Source organism: Oryzias latipes, chromosome 13 (assembly GCF_053564925.1).
Source record: "Oryzias latipes strain Hd-rR chromosome 13, Olatipes_Hd-rR_3.1".
Taxonomy (NCBI): domain Eukaryota; kingdom Metazoa; phylum Chordata; class Actinopteri; order Beloniformes; family Adrianichthyidae; genus Oryzias; species Oryzias latipes.
This window is the reverse complement of record NC_136249.1, coordinates 16,628,104-16,647,736: the sequence shown is the minus strand read 5'-3', so window position 1 is coordinate 16,647,736 and position 19,633 is coordinate 16,628,104. Positions and strand designations below refer to the sequence as shown.

The following is a 19,633-nucleotide window of genomic DNA, read 5'->3' as shown; positions in this document are numbered from 1 at the left end:
TTGGAGGCTTTTATGCTCTTAAAAACCTAATTCCACTTTAGTTTTTTATTTGTGTGAATTTTATGTACAAAAAGACAAATGAGGGTTTAATTTAGACTGTTTAATGTTAATTCCATGCTGTGTCTCAATAAGAACAATACAGATTCCTCATCTGTGGCTCCAGTCAGATATCCAGTAGTACAAATCAGCTCCAAATTACACGTAATGAGGCAAAACAAAGAGCAATGAAAGCCGCAGGAAGAAAAACAAAAAGGTCACAAACCAACAGGAGGTCAGCAAGAAACCGAGGGGGGAGGCAGCAGGAAACGATGGACCGGATCACGCCAGCGATGGCCGTCACTGTCGGGGTGAACGTCTGTTAATGTGAGTGAAAAAAGAAAAGAAACGACCTGCCGGCTGGAGATGAGAGATGCTGCACGCGTGCACGTTACAGTACTTAAGCACAAAGTATACGCTCCAGAGACGGCTACGAAACGTGATGACGGCATCGCCATCGGGAGAAGATTAAGCACTTTTTTTTTTTTTTGCCCCACATGGATATCAAAAATGTTGCCAGCTTCCTCTGAAAACTAAGTTAACAAAAAAGGGCGTCTGATGCTTCCAAACAGCCCATAAAAAGGTCAAATAATCTTCATGACATGTCACTAAAAACAGGTAAAAGAGCTCCCATAACTAGTACTCAATATTATCAGTAATAAAAGTTAATTTCTATAATTACATTAAGAAAAAAAAATCTCAATACATCCAGCAACTGATACAAACATTGAGGAAAAAGCAACGACAAAAATACAATAGTGAAAACAAAGATAACATTGTCAGAACTGCTTGTACCAGGACAGAAAACAGCAACAATCCAGGTCCTCCTCCTCCTCCTTCTAACGTCGTTTCTCCTGTCTCAATGAAGTGGCTTTAATCTGAGTGAAACACGGGCTAATACAAAAATAAAAAAGGAAAATTAATGTGTTAGCTCCATGCTCCTGCTAGGCCCCAGAGCTGCGGAGGTGAAGAATGAAGGTGGAGGAGTCTGAGGAGAAGGGGGTCTGGAGTTGTTGGCTGTTGGTGGCAGAGTCTCACTGGGCCTCATCCTCCACGTCCTGCAGCGCCTCTTTGTTCTGCTCCTCACCTGACGGACAAGAACATTTGACGTGAAGGGCGTCGCCCTGCACTGACGGAAGCCACGCCCCACTTCAAACGGGGGGGGGGGGGTCTCTTAACATGACCAAGTTAGCTTTAGCATAAAAATATTACCAACACATACTGAAATGATGCAAAAACACAGATACTTCTATGGGACAATGCATTTAGATCAACTTTAAACTGCAATGCAGCCTCATAATCATGGCCATTTTATATTAAAAACAGGTTTGAGTTTAGAAAAAGTTAAAAGCATGAATCAGCTTAAAGAGCAATCTGAGGTTTGCCTCAAACGTCTCAGAAGAGCTGGCAGAGGAGAACATGTGTTCAGCCTGGAGGAAGATGGGAGCAGAAAGTGAAGCTTCACAGCAAACCCAGCTCGACTTCAGACCATCACCACACCCATCAGTTCAAATGTTTCTGTAACCATCCATGCCGGATTCTCTAAACTCATCTTAAGCATTGACCGTCCAAAAAAAATAACAGCCAAAACCAACAACGAAGCATCGCCTTTCAAACAGTGATGCCAATAAGCGAAAGACGACAAACGTACACAAACATGGGAAGCAGGGGAAGATGGGAAACCCACAAGTAGGAAGTCGGGAGATGCTGGTAAACAAGAGTCTGATTTTAAGGCAGATTCCTTAGCACCTCAATTCTCCTTCAATGCATAACTAAAATAGAGAGAAAATTGCAAAGTATTCCACAGAATTTGTTTCAAGCTCCAACATGGATGAGATGCTCAGAAATGTGAGGCAGATCCTCCTGAAGGTCATCTCAAAGCAGAGGTTTGTCTGCAGGATACAGAGGTCTTTATCCTCAACAACAGTTTAAATATTGATCCAAAGACCTGAAAATGATCTGTTCCAAACAGCAGTAAAAACAAAATACTAGACGAGCAGCTGAATGTACAGCAAAGCCCTGAAGACTTTAATGAACACACACTTCCATCGCCTCCGTCACATTACACTTAACGGAGACTTCTGAGGAGAGCAGATTACCATCGAAAACTAAAGAATGCAGAGAGGTCAGATGTTCAGCAGCTTCCTTCCATCCATCACACACCAGATAAAAGGTGGAAAAGCTTTTCAAACTGTTCTGCGCCAATCATCCATTCCTCTGCTCAAACCCAGATGAGTCTGTATTGAAGCGGGGCAAAGAAACATTTGGTTCTGGGCTTTTCCACATATCCACTCTCAACCTGGAGCTGATCATCTGGACCCAGTGTGTCCATGTGACCAACAGTGGACCTTTGAGCTTTTCATGGTGAAATAACAAAACGCGTGGAGATGAGATCATTCCAGCGGAAGAAGAAACAGATGCTAAGGTTTACCAAGAACACATTTAGAGTTTGATTATTTGAAATCCTTTTTTTTCCATTTAAAAGAGATTCAGCATAATTGCATCATCTTCCATGTCAGTCAAAGCTCAGTGTCTGATCTGAAACAGACGCCTCCACATAACCTTTATTCTTTTTTAACTGTAGACTTTTGTCTTTTGCTCCAGGAAGGACAGGTTAATTCAGACGTCGTCATAAGACCATAAAGACGTGGAATCACAACTTGCCATCATCACGTAAATTTAGCAGCAATATCAGCGACTTAAATTGCTTAAAAACACCCAAACTGGTGTCACCATTTCAGGAGAGAAACGTTCAAACTCCAAACCAGCAGCTCAGAGATTTGAGGCTGTACAGAAGCTCATCTAGCAGCACTGATGGACATTTGTTTACATTTCACAGCCCAGCATTTTGGATTCCTGATGGGAAAACGTCTTTTAAACCCAAGACAGTTCTCGAGTTTCTGCAGTGGAAACGCCAACATCTGATGATTCTAAAAGCAGTGTAATCAAACTGACCGGTCAGTGAGCCTTTTCGGATTTTTAACTCTAAATGTATTAGAAACAGTAACAGATGCTGCAACGTCAGCTATCATCTTTCACAGTCTGTATAATAAATACATTTTACTATGGGGTTTGCTGTATCAATACAGGTAAACTGGTCAAAATATTGTTGGACATGAACACACCAGAGGAAAGTTTAGGATTACATTAACTGAAGCAAATGTGTGTGTGCTCGTGAAGCGAAAAGTTTTCTCTGCAGCGTGTGTAGTACCGTTTACAGCCTTATGTGGGCTCTGTTCAGTGCTGTTTGGGATTTTGCAATAACAATCAATTATGTGGGATAATAGGCATTTTACAATAATCGTGTTGAAAATGGATCTGAAGTGGATCCACTGCGCCTTGATGCAGTGTCTGCCTGTAGGTGGCACCGCTTGGATTTCAGGGACCAGCTCCGGCCGATTGAAAGTTTTCTAATTGAAGCAGCACCGCTACGCGCTCACACTGCTGCACAGATGGAGTAAAATCGTGTTGAGCTAGACTACGTCTGTAATCGTCCAAGCCTGAACTTTCCTGACAACAAAAGTTCTCGCTCTCCTTTAATCTGCCAGGAGATCACGTCCATCAACGTGTTGTTGGTCTGCATGCAGTGCTGCATGTGGCCCTTACCTTCTCCCTGCATATCTGAAGTCCATAATGTCAGGTTGTCACGTAACAACTGCATGATGAGTGTAGAGTCCTTGTAGCTGTCTTCACTCAGCGTGTCCAGCTCTGCGATGGCATCATCAAACGCAGCCTTTGCCAACCTGACAGAGCAAAATAGTTTCAAGGAATGATGCTGGTTCCATTCTGGCTTTCACAACACCAGGAGCATCTTCTGGAAACTGTACATTAACGTCATTGGTGTCAGCTCTGGTATGAAAGCATCTTTACATCCAATTATCTGCTTCCATGACAACACACATGAACCACAGGTGCAGTGGCTTCCCATTGGAGCTGCTCTGCTGCAGCAGATCAGTGGGGGTGACAGTTACCTGCAGGCGCGGTCAGGTGAGTTGAGGATCTCATAGTAGAAGACTGAGAAGTTGAGGGCGAGGCCGAGGCGGATGGGGTGTGTGGGCGGCAGCTCCAGCATGGCCAGATCTGTGGCAGTTTTGTATGCCACCAAGCTGTTTTCTGCAGCCTCCTTCCTGTTGTTGCCGGTGGCGAACTCTGCCAGGTACCTGTGGTAATCCCCCTTCCTGGAGAAGACGGACGGGAACAAAGTTAATGGATGAAGGTCTGGGGCAAAAATGCAGCTTCATTTCTGCACTGCAGTCCTCTTCTGTTGTTCAACTAACAGAATTAAAAACAGACACAGGAACAAACACAGACCTCACAGGAACAGCGTAAACTGTGACAGACATAAACCAGGGATGCCAGCTCCAAACATCACTACTTAATGGGTTTTCCCCATTTATTATATCTAGATGTTATGTCATAACTTTTTTCTCCTTAGATCCACTGTCATGTGGTCACAGACTCTCCTGAAATCGTGTTTTGGATCAGATATTAAAGAATATTTGAATTGCGACATAAAAACTAGAAGCCATCTATGGCTTATCCCTTGAACGCAGTTTTAAAGCATGGAACTACAACATTACAGTGTTTCCACCAAAGCAGTCAAATTCCAAGACATTTACAATCCAGAAGCTAATACTAGAATTTATAAATTAAACTAATTGTTAGGGCGGCGTTTAGAGAATCGATTTTTTTGATTACACTTTAAGAAAAATAAACATTAATTCATTGAATCTAGAATCAATTTTCTTTGGTTGATTCTTTTTTTCTTCAGGCAAAAAGCTGTTTTAACTCTATTTTATTTATTTTTTAAATCATAATTTTACTAAAAAGAAAATCAACTCTTTGATTTCTAATGAAAACTAATCAGAAACATGTGAATTAAATCAAACAGTGATACAAAATCTCAAAAGAATTTTACTAAGGAAACTACTGCTTTTAATTTTCAAACTCAGATAACATTTTTTTCATATAGTTTTTTTTTTCCTATTCTCATGAAACATCAGGAAAAGTAGCCTAAAATTAGTTTATTTCACTTCCAATCGCTTGAAATCTGATTTTTTTTTTACAAAACCAGAAGCGATATATGACTGAATAAATGCATCATTCCAAATGACAGCAAGTTCTCAGAGTTTGAAAAGCTGATCAAAGTCAACACTGGATCAAACCCCGAATTTCACTCTAAGAAAACCTAAGTTTTATTTTTGCATTTGTGTCTCTTTGTCTGTCTGGTTCCTCGTGAAAACCCTGGTGTGCGTGGCTACAAACACGACACGTCTAGCAGTGCACATGCAACTGTTCACATGACACAAACTACTGGAGACGATCAAACCAGCAAAGAGACTGAACCCCATCCACTGGTCTCCAAAGATCAACTAAATTAAAAAACGGGGCGATTTGTCATGAAGACCCTTAGAAAACTGAAAAATGCTTCCACATAAAAACGAAAAGTGGAAGGAAACTTTGGTTGTAGAGTGGCATAGGTGTTTTTCTTTGTGATGAGTGTAGTGATTAAGTTTAAAAGGCAGAAAATTCTTACATTTTGTTGTAGAAGACTTTGGACTCTCCCATGACGGCTGAAGGGAGGAGGTGCCTTTCCAGTGCATCCAAAATGTCTCCACAGATGGTTTTCAGCTCCTTCTCCACCTACATTAAAAACAAAAGCATTAACCATCCAGAATCTCTTTTCATGTGTGAAAAAAAAGCTTAAATGCCTTTTACACTCATTGCTGTTTAATAGCAAATGTGTGACATTTACTGTTGAATACAATACAGTCAGCAAGCACCGACACACTTATATAAAAAACCTAAACATTCCTGTGGGTAAAACTGAAATGCTGAACAGAAACCATCAATGTGATGCAGAAATATCCATCTCCAAAGGAGGATATCCATCTCTGCATGCCATCAAACTGCAGTCCAGCTGCATCTCCAATCTCAGACACAGAGAAGCCACTCCCAGACCAACAGCAGCTCTGGTTTCACTTCCTGACAGCAACACAGTGGTTGGAGAACAGGACCACATGGCTAAGATGCAGCATTGTCCATCAATAACACTCACTCACTCACTCACTCACAACAGAACAAGTCTGAGGTGCTCTGAAACGAGTCGTCCCGATGCATTAATGTGAATGTTACCGTTTGTCTGTATTCCCGGATCATCTTCAGCTTGTCTTCCCCGCCCTTGCTCTCCTCCCTCTGCTCAATACTGCTGATTATCCTCCACGATGCTCTCCGAGCGCCGATCACATTCTTGTAGGCTACTGATAGTAGATTCCTCTCCTCCACTGTCAGCTCCACATCCATGCTCGCCACTTTCTTCATTGACACCACCATCTCTGTTGAGAAAAGCAGCAGTGCAGTGAAGAGAACCGACACCAACAGCTCCAACACTGAGGAACGTTTCCCAAACAGTTAAAGACTCGCTCGGTAGAAAATTGGGTTCTTAAAATGTTCTTGGGGTCTTTTTCTCATGATGGAAGACACTTAAGAAAAATGAGCTCAAAATTGCATTTCTGACCATTTTTTATTCAAATCATTGTCAATTAGGACCATAGGAAAAAATGCTGTTTGAAAAAGCTTGTAGGTGTGACGTAGAAGCTGCTATGACAGGCCACATTCTCCCTGCTCCACTCCAATCTGATGCATCCACTTGCAGACAAATATATCCATTAATGTCTTCAATTTCCTCTTCCCAGCTGGCATCTGGTTAAAAACTGTACAGCTGCATAGCTTCAATATTCCTCGCCATTTCTGTTGCAGGGGTAATATTAGGATGGGGGTGTGAGGGGCTGTAAGCTAGCGGGAAAGCATATAAACGGATGAGGGGAAGGGAGGGCAGACTTACAGCTCAGAGACGAATTTCTATTGAACTCCTGCTGCTCAGCAGAATATATGTCCAAGAAAACAACAGTTTTTTGATTTCTTAAAAACGGCATAATCATAATTAAAAGACCATTGGGGACTTTAAAGGGAAACTCCGGTAAAATTCAGAGAGAACCAGTCTGCTGTTACAGAGAAAGGTCAGTTTTCTGGGTTCAGACACAGTCAGCATATTGTCATTTGTGGTTGGCAGCTCAAAAAGTGTATGAAAACAGACTAAAAACTGCAGAAATAATAAGACATTTGTTCCTTTGGGAATGAGGGAGACCTTTAAAGTTCTTGCTCGGAAAGCAGGACAATGTTCTGTAACTTACGGCTCAAGCGCAACAGATATACGACTAACTCCAACAAGTCTGGCTCATTCCACCATAAATCTGTGCAAGTGCTCCCGTCCAAATCCCGTGAATGAGTCATGGTGCATTCACTGACCGTTACTGGGCAACGTCAGAGCGACGGCACAGACTCTAAAAACAGCCTCTGCAGGGCCTGTAATGGCATGACAGCGACGTTAAGTTAAAAAAAAAAAGGGGGGGGGGGGGCTTTTTCACCAATCGATCCGTGCTATCTGCGCGCGGGGGAACACCCCACCGAAGAATGGACAGCTGCGCTCCCACTCACTGCTAAACACACACGCGCGTGAGCTCAAATCCAAATTCACCTAACACTGACCCACGTTTACGAACAACCACCTGTCGCCAAAACAGGCAGAAACGTGCTAGTTTGCTGTTTTAAGGTGACATCGCGCGTGGGCCCTTTGGCTCCGCTGGAGCCACAGAAACGCGAGGCTGAGGCGGCACGGTGAGGGGAGGCAACTCCTGACAGCTCACGCTTCACTAATCCGCCATTTTGTTGTAGCACCACCGCTAACGTTAGCTAATATGAGTCACGTCCCTGCAGTTTCAGACCAACTGGCGTTCTTTCGAGCACTTCACATCAGTTTGAAACGATGACAATTCCTGCCACCAGACAACATCGTGTTATGTCAATACATAAGAAGTTGGCAAAAGCGGTGTAAAGTGGGCTAGCCTGCTAGCTGGCCGTGGCCAACAGAGCTAGCTCCTTTAGCTTAATTTAGAGAGGGGGGAAAATCCGCTGCGAGGAAAGGAAGGAAGGAAGCCCCCGGTAATGTGGCTTACCGTCATATCGCTCTGCCTGCTCGGCGAGTTTTGCCTGATAAACTAAATCTTCTCGCTCTCCCATTGTGTATCAAGATGCAGGTACAGTGACAAGCTAGGAAGTAGAACTGACAAAGCTATTGGTGAGACACACGGCGGCGTGCCAGGTCAATCGGCGGTTCCTAGAAATCAACTGGTCGATGAGTGAGCGGAGTTCCGCCCCGCCGGCAGACAGGAAAGATGGCCGCCGCCGTCCATCCGGGTACTTCGCGCCACTTCGATTTCTGAAGATTTGTCTTTAAAAACTTCAAGCAAAACTTCTTCAACGTATTCAAAGAATCAAGCAGCACAGGATTTCTCCGAATTTTTACAAATACATTTAACCAGATTGAGGGGAAAAAAATCGTGTTTAAAGGAATTCTTAGACGTTAATATTGATTGATGACTAATAAATTTACATATTGGGGTCAAATCCTGAAACTTTGCTTTTGAATGAAAAATAATTTCAACAAAAATACACAAATTCCCTGAATGCAAACTTTTGGAGTAAGGACATAATTAAGTGGCAAAGTAAATGGCACAATCTGAATTTATTTCTCTTTGTAGACATCTGATGAAAAGCTTTATTAACAAAAACTGCATTTTTTTACTTGTTTGTTTACTGATTCATCTGATTTATAGTATCTTTGTATAGATGAAAATCCGTGGAATTAAAAGAAAATGGATGTAAAGTGACGCTGAGTCAATCCGAGGATAAGTGAAAACTAAAAGCCTGAGTTGGACAGGACTTTTGGGCTGACATTTTTCATTAAGACCCTGTATAAGAGCTGTATATAGTTTCTCCTGACTTAAACCAATGCAAATGTGTCGTCTGCAGAGGACATTTCTAAACTGAGATCAATCTATTGTTTTTATGACATGAAAAACAAAACTTATGGTTTTGGATACTGTTAAAGCAAATGATAATATAAAACCTTTAGACAGGATAGACACTGAACGTGTTTTTGTAATAAAGTTCCTTTGGGTCATTATAGACCATCTGTTAGTTGAAAACCACATGATATATGAAAAACTAAAGCCATAAGTATAATTTACATAACCAAAAGAAAATAGAGTAAAAAAAAAAGGCTTTTAGATGTAATTTAATGTATCAACTCTACCACAATTTTGTGTCGCAGAGAAATTTAGGAAAATATATACATAACAAATACCGATCTGTTTATACTTAAAAAAATTGCAATTATAGGAAGAAATTAAAAAACACTATTTTATAAAAAACCTCAAATACACTAAAACTTGTGGATATTGTCCATGTGAGAATATTGGGGGTTTTATTATGCACCTTTAACATTAGTTTGCCCTTGAGAGTAGTCATTTTTCTAAAAGAAGAGAGAAACATTATTTTTTCAGAGGTATTTTTATGTTTGAATCATGCAAAGCAAGAACTGATTAAAATTGAGATGTCCTTTTATGGACCAAAACTATGGATTTGTTTGAATAAGTCTAAAATTAGAAAACACTGTCATTCTGTCAAAAAAAGTAGATTACTGTCAAACAATATCCTTGTTTTTTTTTGTATGGGCTTCAATAAGGATTAGGCTTTAGCCCAGTCCTTCGTGAGCGTTGGTTAATGTTTAAAAAGTAGTCAAAATGTGTAGTTTTAAATAACAAAAAAAAAATAAAATCCTCAAAACTTTAAACAGCTTCATATCTTAACGGAATCAAGGTTTTGTTACCAAAATACTCTAGAACATGTACCAAATGAAACTGGCATGGAAGAAAAGTAATCCATTTATGGTTTTAATGTCATAAAGGTACAGATGGAGTCCACTTATTAAAGGCAGCTTTTACCACAAGTTTCATGCAAGGTTTTCAAAATAAAGCGACAAAACACAAGTTTATTTTGTATGAGTTTAATTTTATTTAATAGTATGATAACACATTACATGCTACAGAAAATAAAAGGTAATTCTTGAAAGAATATAGTGTTATAATAAAATGGCACATTTTAAAATGATACAGTTTCCTCTGTCATTTTGCCGTCCCTTCCTTTTGTCCCCAAAGGAAAAGATCGACAACATGCAGGGCAACTAAAAAAAAATACTTCATGGTGGTTTCATTGGCAGAAGGTTTACTAGGATTACTTCTGTCGCTGAGCGCCTGTCACGTGCGGTCCAACAGACAACGAAGCTGGCTTTGATCTTCGCTATGGTTTGTGTTCTAGCTAGTCTGTAAATAAAGTGTCCCCCCCCCCCCCGAGTACGCTTCCCAGCTGAAACCCAGAGAACGTTGGGAGAAACCTTTAAATTAGAGCTGTTTTTACGCAAAAGACAAGATTCTGATCCGAAAACAGAAAAATGTTTTGAAAAAATTCCGACTGAATTTCTTTTGTAGATGCCTTCAGGAAAGAATGCCATCGTTGTAGTAATGCCACCAGAGAACTGGATCTGGAGACGTGGATGCGTTCGTTTGGCGGACATGGAGGTTCTACATCTGCTTAAAAGCAAAGCGTGTCGCAAAACAAAAGCCCCTCTGCTCTGTGATGCAAAGGCAGGATGATTGTCGGATGTCAGCAGGTGGAAATATTCAAACAAGACAACATTCAGCTCAGGGAATTGTCAAGAAATAAAAAGAGGAAGGAAAAAAGAAAGTGTTTGTCCTGTAAAGGTAATTAAATAAAACAATAGAGGAAGCACTAAAGAAAAACAGACTAAGAACTAATAAGTGAGAGGGAGGAGTCGACAAAGATGGAAACAAAAAGATCACCGTCCATCTTTTCACATCTGCTTCTCTAAGACAGTGAGCTAAACGAAAAGCACGAATTTGAGAACACTGACAAAAACTAAGACGGTGGGCGTCCTACATTCACTCTGTTCAGCTAAAACGGCTACACCAAATGGAAAAAGAGAAGGTTCTCCTGCTGGAGCTACAGGTGAGAGCGGTCCATCCTGACATGGAGCTGAGAAATAAACCAAACAATATTCAGACTGAAATAATCGTTTCATTACATTAGGCCCTGTTTATCAAACAAAAAACTACTTGGTTGGAGGTGAAGGATGGAGGAGGTAGCGACAGAGTGGTCTGATCTGAAGGAGTCGCAGTTTTCTGGGTCACTGAAAGCTACAAACTTTGTCAGCCTGTTCTGAGCTGCCGGGCTCCAGTCGTTTCATGTTCTCCAGGTGATCCTTGAAGGAACCTTAACGCTCATCGAGAAACTGCAGTCAATAAAAACCGGCCAACATCATCCAACATACTGATACAGCATCTCTGCAGATGGAAGCTCGTTTGACCCCATTTTGTTCAAAGAAACTCATTCTGTTCATAATGATCCAGCAGTTTACGGAGGTTTTAGTACCAACAACAGATGTCTGGACGTTCTTAGATCCTGTTCATGGTTGGTAAAAACAGGTTAAGCTACAGCTCCTGTCAAAGCCTGCAGCTTCTAAACCACAGATTTACATCCAAATGTTTCATTTCCAGAAGGTCAAACGTGTTTTCTGGAACTTCACGTCTGCTAGCAGGCACTGAAGCTCCACTCTTCCCACCAGCCTCCTGACCTGGAAACCGTTTTCACTTCAGATGGTTTATAACTAACCATAAATGCAGCATCAAGGAAAAAAACAGAATAAACCAGCATGTTAACGTATTCCCATTTGACACGAATGCATCAAGAATGACTGAAGAGGGCTGTTTCCATGGCAACAGTTGTCAAAAAGACGTAAAGGACAAAAAAAAAAAACAGACAATGTGAAGCAATAATGAATTGTCAGAAACACAGCAAGAAGAAGCGGCCAAACATGTGAAATCAGGTGTGAAGGTGAAGGTGCGTCCACGGGGCGTTTCCACATTCAAGGACTGAAATGGTTTTAGCAGGAAGGCAGGTAGAAATGATCACAAGGTGGCAACAAGTTCCTTCTTTGTTCTCAGGGATCCTCTGAAACTGTACTGGGTGCAAGTGAAAGCTCAAGGAGACACCAGGGGAGATGCAGGTACGGGGAAGAGGATTGTGGAACAGGAGGGGAGAGTAATACTAGTGTCCAAGTGGTGGTCTGGAGGTCCACTCTCAGCTGAGCTCGTCCTCGGGGTTATGGTGGTCCAGCAGTTTGACGTGTGTGAAAGGGAAGTGGCCCCGCTTTCCTTTGCATTCCCCCTCCCACTGACCATTGACGTTGATTTTGGTCACCTTCACCATGTCGCCTACCTGACGGAGGAGAAGAGAACAGACATGGTGACAACATGCAGCTGAAACATCATTTAAAGTCCCACTCCAATCATCAGGGATTTATTTTTAAAGTCTTCCCAGGGATTTTTTCATGAAGATGATTCGTTTTTAGGCACACACACACAAAAAAAAAAAAAAGAGTTGTGGGCGGGACTGTAGGGGCGGAGTAAGCCTGTACCTGTTTCTGTCACCTATAGCTGAGAGCTCTTTGTTTACGCACTCTTCAGCTAGCTTATAGTCCCCCCTCACGCCCCCAACCCAACATTAGTGATGCAACAAAAATGGTCAGTAATATTGGAGAAATCAGACTGAACAGTTTTGATCCAGATTCCAGCTCAGACGAGGAAAACAAAAACTTCCATGGATCTAGTCATCTGCATCAGAATGGAGGAGCAGAGAGCTTATGCCCACCAGATTTTCCACGCTACAAATAAGCTTTTCAAACTAAAGGTTTTCATCATTCACAATGATTTGAAAGGAGAAATACTCAGCAAATGCAATTTTGAGCTTAATTTTCTGTGTGTCCTTCATCAGAAAAATGCAACAAAAACATGTCAAAAAACAAAAACATAATTTTTATCAGAGTGGATTCCTTACACGAGAAATACTACAGCTCATTTACCGTAATCAGTTCCAGGGGCAGAATGGTTTTTCTTTTTTAAGTAACAAGCTAACGGCAGATGATGACGGCGAGCTCTGTGGCTGAACTCTGCTCATCACAGCACAGAGAGGAGTGGCCACTTCAATGAACCCAAACAGTCTGGCAAATGACTCCAAAGTTCAGTTCTATGCAGAGGAACGGTGAGGGAACCTTTGACTGAGGAACACAGAACCGAGGGAACGTAGAAGATCAATCAAGTCGGGGAAATAATGTGTGCAAAGAAAACCAAATAGAGAAATTCAACAGTGACAAACTCAGCAAAGAGAGAGTTTGAAGACAAACTCACCCGTTTCTGATGTTTAGAGGCTCAGAAGAGGACAGAGAAGTGCAGTCAGCAGAGAATCCTCAGTGTTCACATGAATTCACAACCACAACTCGTGTATTTACGCATCGAGACAAAAGAAAGAGTTCATTCTGAATGGTTTTAAATGTCACAAAACAAACTCTCTCTAAAAACTTACATTTCATTTTAAGCTTTTGAAATTTTCCATTTTTTAACTTTTATTTAGTATTTTTTTATCCTGCTTTAGTCCCAATTTATTATTAAAAAATATGAGCAAGCGAATTATGGGGGGAAAAAACAACAACAGAGAAACAAATATTTACCCAAATAAATCATTCAGACAGAAATGACTGAAAAACATAAAGGCCTTTAGTTTCTGTTGGTAATGACTAATGAATTAAATCTACACCATTTGTGAAATACTTTCATAACTAAAGTCCCAAAAGCAAATGTAGAGAGTTACTACATGCACTAATGAGAAGAGGGATGGATGTTTGTGGCGTTGAAGCTTTTAGCTCAGGTAACAAACAGACAAACATGCTGCTCCTCAGATTCAGCTCTTCAAACAGAACTACACTTCTTGGTATTACAGACTATAGATCTGCTGGCTCGCTGGTTTTTATCTGTCCTTTAGAGAAAAACTATGAATGAGGTTCAGGAAAAATGCAGAAAAATGCTTAAAATATCAGGTTTTCAAAAAAGAATGACAATAGTAAATCCATCAGTAATCAACACGCAGTTTCAAAGAAAGAACCTACAACATAATAGTAGCTATAAACAGCTAAAGGAAAGTCGAGCTGTGACGCAATCCACCTTGTTTGGCATGAGGAGCGCAGCCGCAGCCGCTCAGCTGGAACAGATGTGCAGAAATACTGTTGGAACAACTTCAAGAACGCAGCCAACGTCTGTCGGCGCCTCCGACACGTCTGTATCAGTTTAGAGCAGAACAGCACTACATCACAATGCTTTCTTAACGTCCATTGACCAGTGGCCTTTCATTCACAAACGTCTTTAAAACTGTTGCTTCTGGGACGTCCAGGGTGTCAGTCAAGCCGCTAGATGCTCATTTTAGAAGAGTTTTACATCTAAACAAGCTGAGCGATGGCAGATTCTAATATTCCTTCATTACTAAGACTTTTGTACGTTGAAGTTTTAATCAAAATTGTTTTAAATTTATTCAGATGAAGATAATTCCTCACCAAGTTTTGGTCAAATATTTGAGCAAAAGCCCCCAAAGCAAAAATGTAAAAGTCATAAAAGCAGTAGGCAGACTTCATTCATAGGCTATATGTGTTATCTAAGATGATTACTACACCTGAGTAATTAAAGTGACGCCTTTGAGTTGCTTCATTTTAACCTCCATTTCAGAGGATTTACTGAACTTTGCCCATCAGAATTCACAGAGAAACCTCATTAAAACTCCTTCATGAGTCTACTAAAGTTCAGGTATAAAGTATCTCAAATCTTTTTCTCAATAATATTTTCTTAATTAAGGACAAATAGAAACCTAAAACTGTAATAAAAAAAAGAGCAAAAACTTCTCTGAACTTCACGTACAAAAGCCACTTTATGCTTCACATGTCTTATTTTAATGACCCCCTCAAACTTTATCTTCAAATAGAAAAACATACATCACTGCTTTTTTTATTTTTATCAATGAACTGTTGTTTTGTCGACAAAAACTGAGTTAATAAAGTTTTTAACTGCAGTGAAAGACTCAGGCGCTCCTGAAAGTCTTCATCCTTTCAGTTTCTGGAGCTTCAGCCTCGGTGGTAAAAACACTCATGTTCTCATGAACAAGCAGAGCAGGTCACACACACACACACACGCAGGTTTTTGGAGAACAAACGGTCTTTTGGGCACGTCTGGTTCATTTCCATCTTTTTTCACTTTACCTTTAATTTAATAGACGTTCAGCATGAAAATCCTGAACAAACCCCAATATGCTTTTAGCTTTAAAGGAGCTGCAACATTCATGGAGACAGTAGTACGTCTTCAAACAGGAAGTAAGGACGGTTTCACAGAAAACATGCAATTCCATGGATTTATCGCTCGATTTACTTCGCTCAAGCGCCAAAGGAAACAATCCAGGAGAATAACAGTAACAAGACGTAAAACAACAACTCTGAAATAATATTAGCAGGCTGGAAAATAAACAATATCATCTTATAAAATAATCAAATGAAAAATGACTGGTGTTAGTTTCTTGACGCCTTCTGCTGTTTTCATCATCAAGGTCAGGACTGAACGCCACCTCTGAACCAGCCTGACCACGCCTCCTCTATATCAAAGGGTTTGACTTAAAACAAATATTTGCTCCTCATGAAACAAACCAGATGATGAAAGCTTTTATCAACCACGAAGAAAGATCCCTCCAAACCTTTCCAGGACAAAGAAGCCGGAGAAAATCATTAACTGCTCGGTGTGCAGAAGTCAGTCAGGACCAGCAGAGCGGAGGCCGCTGTGGCTTAGCCAGCGCCGCAGAGGTCTAACCGCAAGTGGAAGTGGTAGCAGAGCGGGCAGAGAGGGTGTCGCCTCATTAAATGTTTGTGTCGCCCCCACACAGAGTGTTTCGCTGCCTCCTCTCCTCATTCCAGCCTCTCAGACTGGACTCTTGGCTTCACTCAGAACAAAGGAAACGGTCCCGTCCCCAAACACAAACCATTTCCTTCCCCCTGCGACCCGCTCCGAGGGAGCACCGCTCTCACTTCCGGACAGTTTAACCGTCTGGCCACTGTGGCATGATGGGAATTTTTACTTTTATTTTCTGGAGCCTCTGAACAGATTTAAAGTCAGTATTGGCACTGGACAGCAAAATATATAGATTAAAAAGAATCAGAATATGAGCATGTTCCCTTCATGGTTCTTCTTCCTCCACCTTAGAGAGTTAAGAGGAAGAAGAGAGGCAACATGAGAAAAAAAGCTAAAGAATGTGAAGTCATTCAGATAAGCTGCAGGAACCAACATCCTTTCCAAATACCTTCATTCTTCCAGAAGGACGATAAGAAACATGACATTCAGGAGATATTTACCTCCAAAGCCAGCGCGGTTTTGTCATACGCATTAGGAACCCTCTTCTGTATGGCCCTGGCATACACGGGTCCGTTCTGGAGGTTTGGGAGAGGAGTGGGCTGAGCGTACTGGCTGGGGTCTCCCAGCAGCGGAACACCGGGCTGGGCCCCGGAGCCATCAGAGTTCCCGTGCAAGGGCAGCACGCCAGGGGCCCCCCCGGCCATTCCCGGCCCCGCCGCCGAACTGGGAGATGACGGTCGGTACTTCTCCACATACGGCACAGGGATCATCCCCGTCCGGCCCTCGGAGTTCTGGGCGTTCCACCACTGCTCCTCTGGCTTCTCCAGAACTCGGAGAATGTCTCCTTTTCGAAACGGAAGATCCTCCTCGTCGTTACCGGGGAAGTCAAAGAGTGCTCGCACAAACTCGTCCTCCAGGCGCGGCGGAGCACCGCCACCGTGGGCCACGCTCATGCCGGAGGGGTGTTTGGACTTGTTGATGGGTTCTATCAAAGTGGTGGTGTCCAAATAGTGAATTTTGTAGAACTCAAGCAGAGCAGGAAGAGCATCAAACTCCTGGTCACCAATTCGAAACCGTGGATGAGACAACCCTGGTTAGATGACAAGAAAAAGAGGTTTAAAATGAACTTTAAATAGTCACAACCATCAAATGTGTTTAAATATAAGACACTTGTCTTCATTCCACTTATGCTGGATTTGTCTTTGCTCAATTATTCTGACATGAAGGTCCAGATCATGTCCACCAGCATTGCTAGCAAAAAGCTAACTTTATGAGAAATCTCCATAAATTCATCATTTTTTCCGTCAAAGTTTGTCTTGATTTGAGAAACTAAAACACAATACATCAAATACATGTTGTCTGGCCTCCGTGCCCCCCTCCAACCCCACCAGCAGCGCATCTTCAGTGCTGCAGGTCATGCTAGAATGGTCACATCTGCTCCATCACTTCCCCCGCTCCTCCACGCACCCCACCATGCTCACCTGGGCCCGACTGCCTGTTGTTACTGATGCTGTTGATTATATAATGGGAGACTTTGGAGTTCTCGGATACCGAGAGCACGTAGTCGCCGGGGCTGGTGATGGAGTCCCGGACCAGGAACACGCCGTGCCTCTGCCCCTGCAGCAGCGACACCGCCTCCTGTCTGCTCAGCCGACCCCAGTACCAGCTGCCGCGGTCCTCCGCGTCAAAATTCCCGGCCATGATAACCGCTCCAAAGCCGAGGCTTCTCCAGGCCTTCCCTGCTCCGTTGAAGCCTTCAACTCATACAAAAACTTTAGCGCCTAGACTAGAGCACGTTCAGTGTTCAGTAAACGGGCGACATCTGCGGCTGGCAGCGCGGGCATCGATTCCCCAAAGCAGACGAGAAAGCGCCAGAGCCAGGAGGAGAATAGAGAGCTGTTTCTGAGGTCGGGCGGGAAAACACGGGACTAATTTGAACCCGCAAAGACGAAATTCCAGCAACAGACCAGCCGCCGTTGACAACTAACTTCAAAAACTGAAATGGCGGATACGGGGAAAAAAAAGGAAAAAAGGCCGCACTCACCGGATATGACGTAGATAGCAGGCGAGGCTAGAGAATTTCAAGTGAACTAAAAAAAGAAAATCCTTAAAATACCAAATAAAATGGATCCATGCAAAGATTTATTTTAAGAATTAGATTTAATGTTCGCCATTTGTGTGAAAACGTCATTGAAACTGAAAATCTCTTTTTTATGATTGTGATTTATCATTACAACATTTTTGTCAGGTATGGACGTTTTTGATTGGCTCTTAAAACAAATTCCTTATTTACAGATAAGAATTTTTAATTGAGTTTTTGATGAAAAGAAAAACATATTCAATTCATAGTTAACATTATGATAATTTTAGTGACTTTCTCTACTTTTTAAGGGAAAGTAACAAGCTGTAAAATACCCCCCTCCCCTTTCATTGTTATTCTATTTTTTGTCATTGATGTTGTTACTTAATTGTGTTACAAAGAGCTTTATAAAATAATGCATTTGGATTCTGATGTCTGCTGACTGGTCTTTAGTCCAGTTTATTCTATTTTGAGTGACATTTTCGGTGACCTTACATACGTCAATAAAAAAAACTTTAAACTAAAATATATTACTATCATAATAATTATAATTATATCCAATTTTTATTTTGCATAATACAGTAAATATAATATTCTATTACATACTTTTGTGTTAGGGGTGTAATGATTAATTAATGAATCCATTTCTACTCATACGATCCAACCAGATCCATCTGCCTATGGCAGAATGAAATCGAATTGACCCATAGCATTAAAAAATCGTTTCAAAATTAGATAAGTTGATAATTGAATCGATATTGCAAAATACTGATTGGATTGAGACAACATGGTAGGTTTATTTTACTATAAGATCCAACCATTTCAATCTGTCTAAAGCAAGTTGTTAATCAAACTAACCCATATGAAATTGTTTCAAAATGAAATAAATCAAATCAAATCAAGATTGGAAAATACCATTTGTATTGAGGTACGGTAGGATTATTTTACTATAACGGAAAAATGACACAGTGGACAACACAGACATGATGGCAGCAAAAACGGGTCAATCCGTCATTCCAGTCCAATGTGTGGAAGACTCGTGACCAAACAGTGTGGTAGAATGTTGTAATAATGTTAGTTTGTATTATTTTGATGAGGGGAAAAAAACAACAGTGAATAAAACTTTATAAAAACTAACATGTGAAGGAATTTACTATTTATTCTTATTTACTTCATTGTTTGCACACATTTAATTTACATATGATTATCTTGCAAGAAATCAGAGAAATCTGGAAAAATGCACTCTTCAGTACCCAGGTATTTATCTCTGAGTGGTGGAATGTTTATCTAAATATGTCCTTGATCGATTTTAGGTCTGTGAATCGGATCAATCTCAATCGTTCAAAATGAACCAATGTCCACTATGAATTTCTTCAACAACCACAAATTGTGATGTGAATCGAATTATAGCTGAAAAGCTGAAAAGAAACATTACACCCATGTAATATTTCTTACACATGTGTATTTATTCATATCTAGGGGGAATTGGACTTAAATATCAGATTGGGAAACTATACATTATCACTTAGACACTGTCCATATAACCTAACCTGACAGAATCAAATTTAAAATGATTTATGCTGGAGTAACAAGCAAACATATGTTTTCTATGCAACTGTAATTGTCACTTTAAAAAGTTATAATAAATAAATAAATGAGTTATTTAACATTCAGGAGTAGTTACGTTTATTTTTCATTACATTTAGTTACATTTATAAGTTATATCTGGCCCTTTGAGAACAACCACTATGCTGATGTGGCCCTTGGTGAAAATGAGTTTGACACCCCTGCCTTAGCTGAAGGAGACTCAACGCTTTTATTTTGG

The 19,633-nt window shown here is 41.1% G+C and overlaps 2 protein-coding genes across 2 annotated transcripts; both read right to left on the bottom strand.

The window, feature by feature from the left end:
- Positions 1-85: 85 nt before the first annotated feature.
- On the bottom strand, positions 86-8,301 carry ywhae1 (tyrosine 3-monooxygenase/tryptophan 5-monooxygenase activation protein, epsilon polypeptide 1). The gene is made up of 6 exons (XM_004075728.4): positions 8,052-8,301; positions 6,172-6,371; positions 5,573-5,679; positions 4,008-4,214; positions 3,643-3,779; positions 86-1,123 (listed from the first exon to the last, which is right to left on the bottom strand). The coding sequence occupies exons 1-6, from the start codon at positions 8,113-8,115 to the stop codon at positions 1,071-1,073; spliced, it is 768 nt and encodes a 255-aa protein (XP_004075776.1). The 5' UTR covers positions 8,116-8,301; the 3' UTR covers positions 86-1,070.
- Positions 8,302-9,927: 1,626 nt separating this feature from the next.
- crk (CRK proto-oncogene, adaptor protein) lies at positions 9,928-17,943 on the bottom strand. The gene is made up of 3 exons (XM_023961567.2): positions 17,210-17,943; positions 16,229-16,818; positions 9,928-12,231 (listed from the first exon to the last, which is right to left on the bottom strand). Exons 1-3 carry the CDS (start codon positions 17,427-17,429, stop codon positions 12,094-12,096), a joined length of 948 nt encoding a protein of 315 aa, XP_023817335.1. The 5' UTR covers positions 17,430-17,943; the 3' UTR covers positions 9,928-12,093.
- Positions 17,944-19,633: the final 1,690 nt, after the last annotated feature.

What these genes read in the sequence shown, in the direction of transcription:
- ywhae1 (XM_004075728.4), bottom strand. Translation starts at nt 8,115, where the DNA reads ATGGGAGAGCGAGAAGATTTAGTTTATCAGGCAAAACTCGCCGAGCAG. An exon ending in GCAGGCAGAGCGATATGACG is followed by an intron (nt 6,372 to 8,051) that starts GTAAGCCACATT and finishes TTTTCTCAACAG; the next exon opens with AGATGGTGGTGTCAATGAAG. An exon ending in AAAGTCTTCTACAACAAAAT is followed by an intron (nt 4,215 to 5,572) that starts GTAAGAATTTTC and finishes CGTCTTCTCCAG; the next exon opens with GAAGGGGGATTACCACAGGT.
- crk (XM_023961567.2), bottom strand. Translation starts at nt 17,429, where the DNA reads ATGGCCGGGAATTTTGACGCGGAGGACCGCGGCAGCTGGTACTGGGGT. An exon ending in CAACAGGCAGTCGGGCCCAG is followed by an intron (nt 16,819 to 17,209) that starts GTGAGCATGGTG and finishes TCATCTAACCAG; the next exon opens with GGTTGTCTCATCCACGGTTT. An exon ending in AAACCGCGCTGGCTTTGGAG is followed by an intron (nt 12,232 to 16,228) that starts GTAAATATCTCC and finishes CTCCTCCGTCAG; the next exon opens with GTAGGCGACATGGTGAAGGT.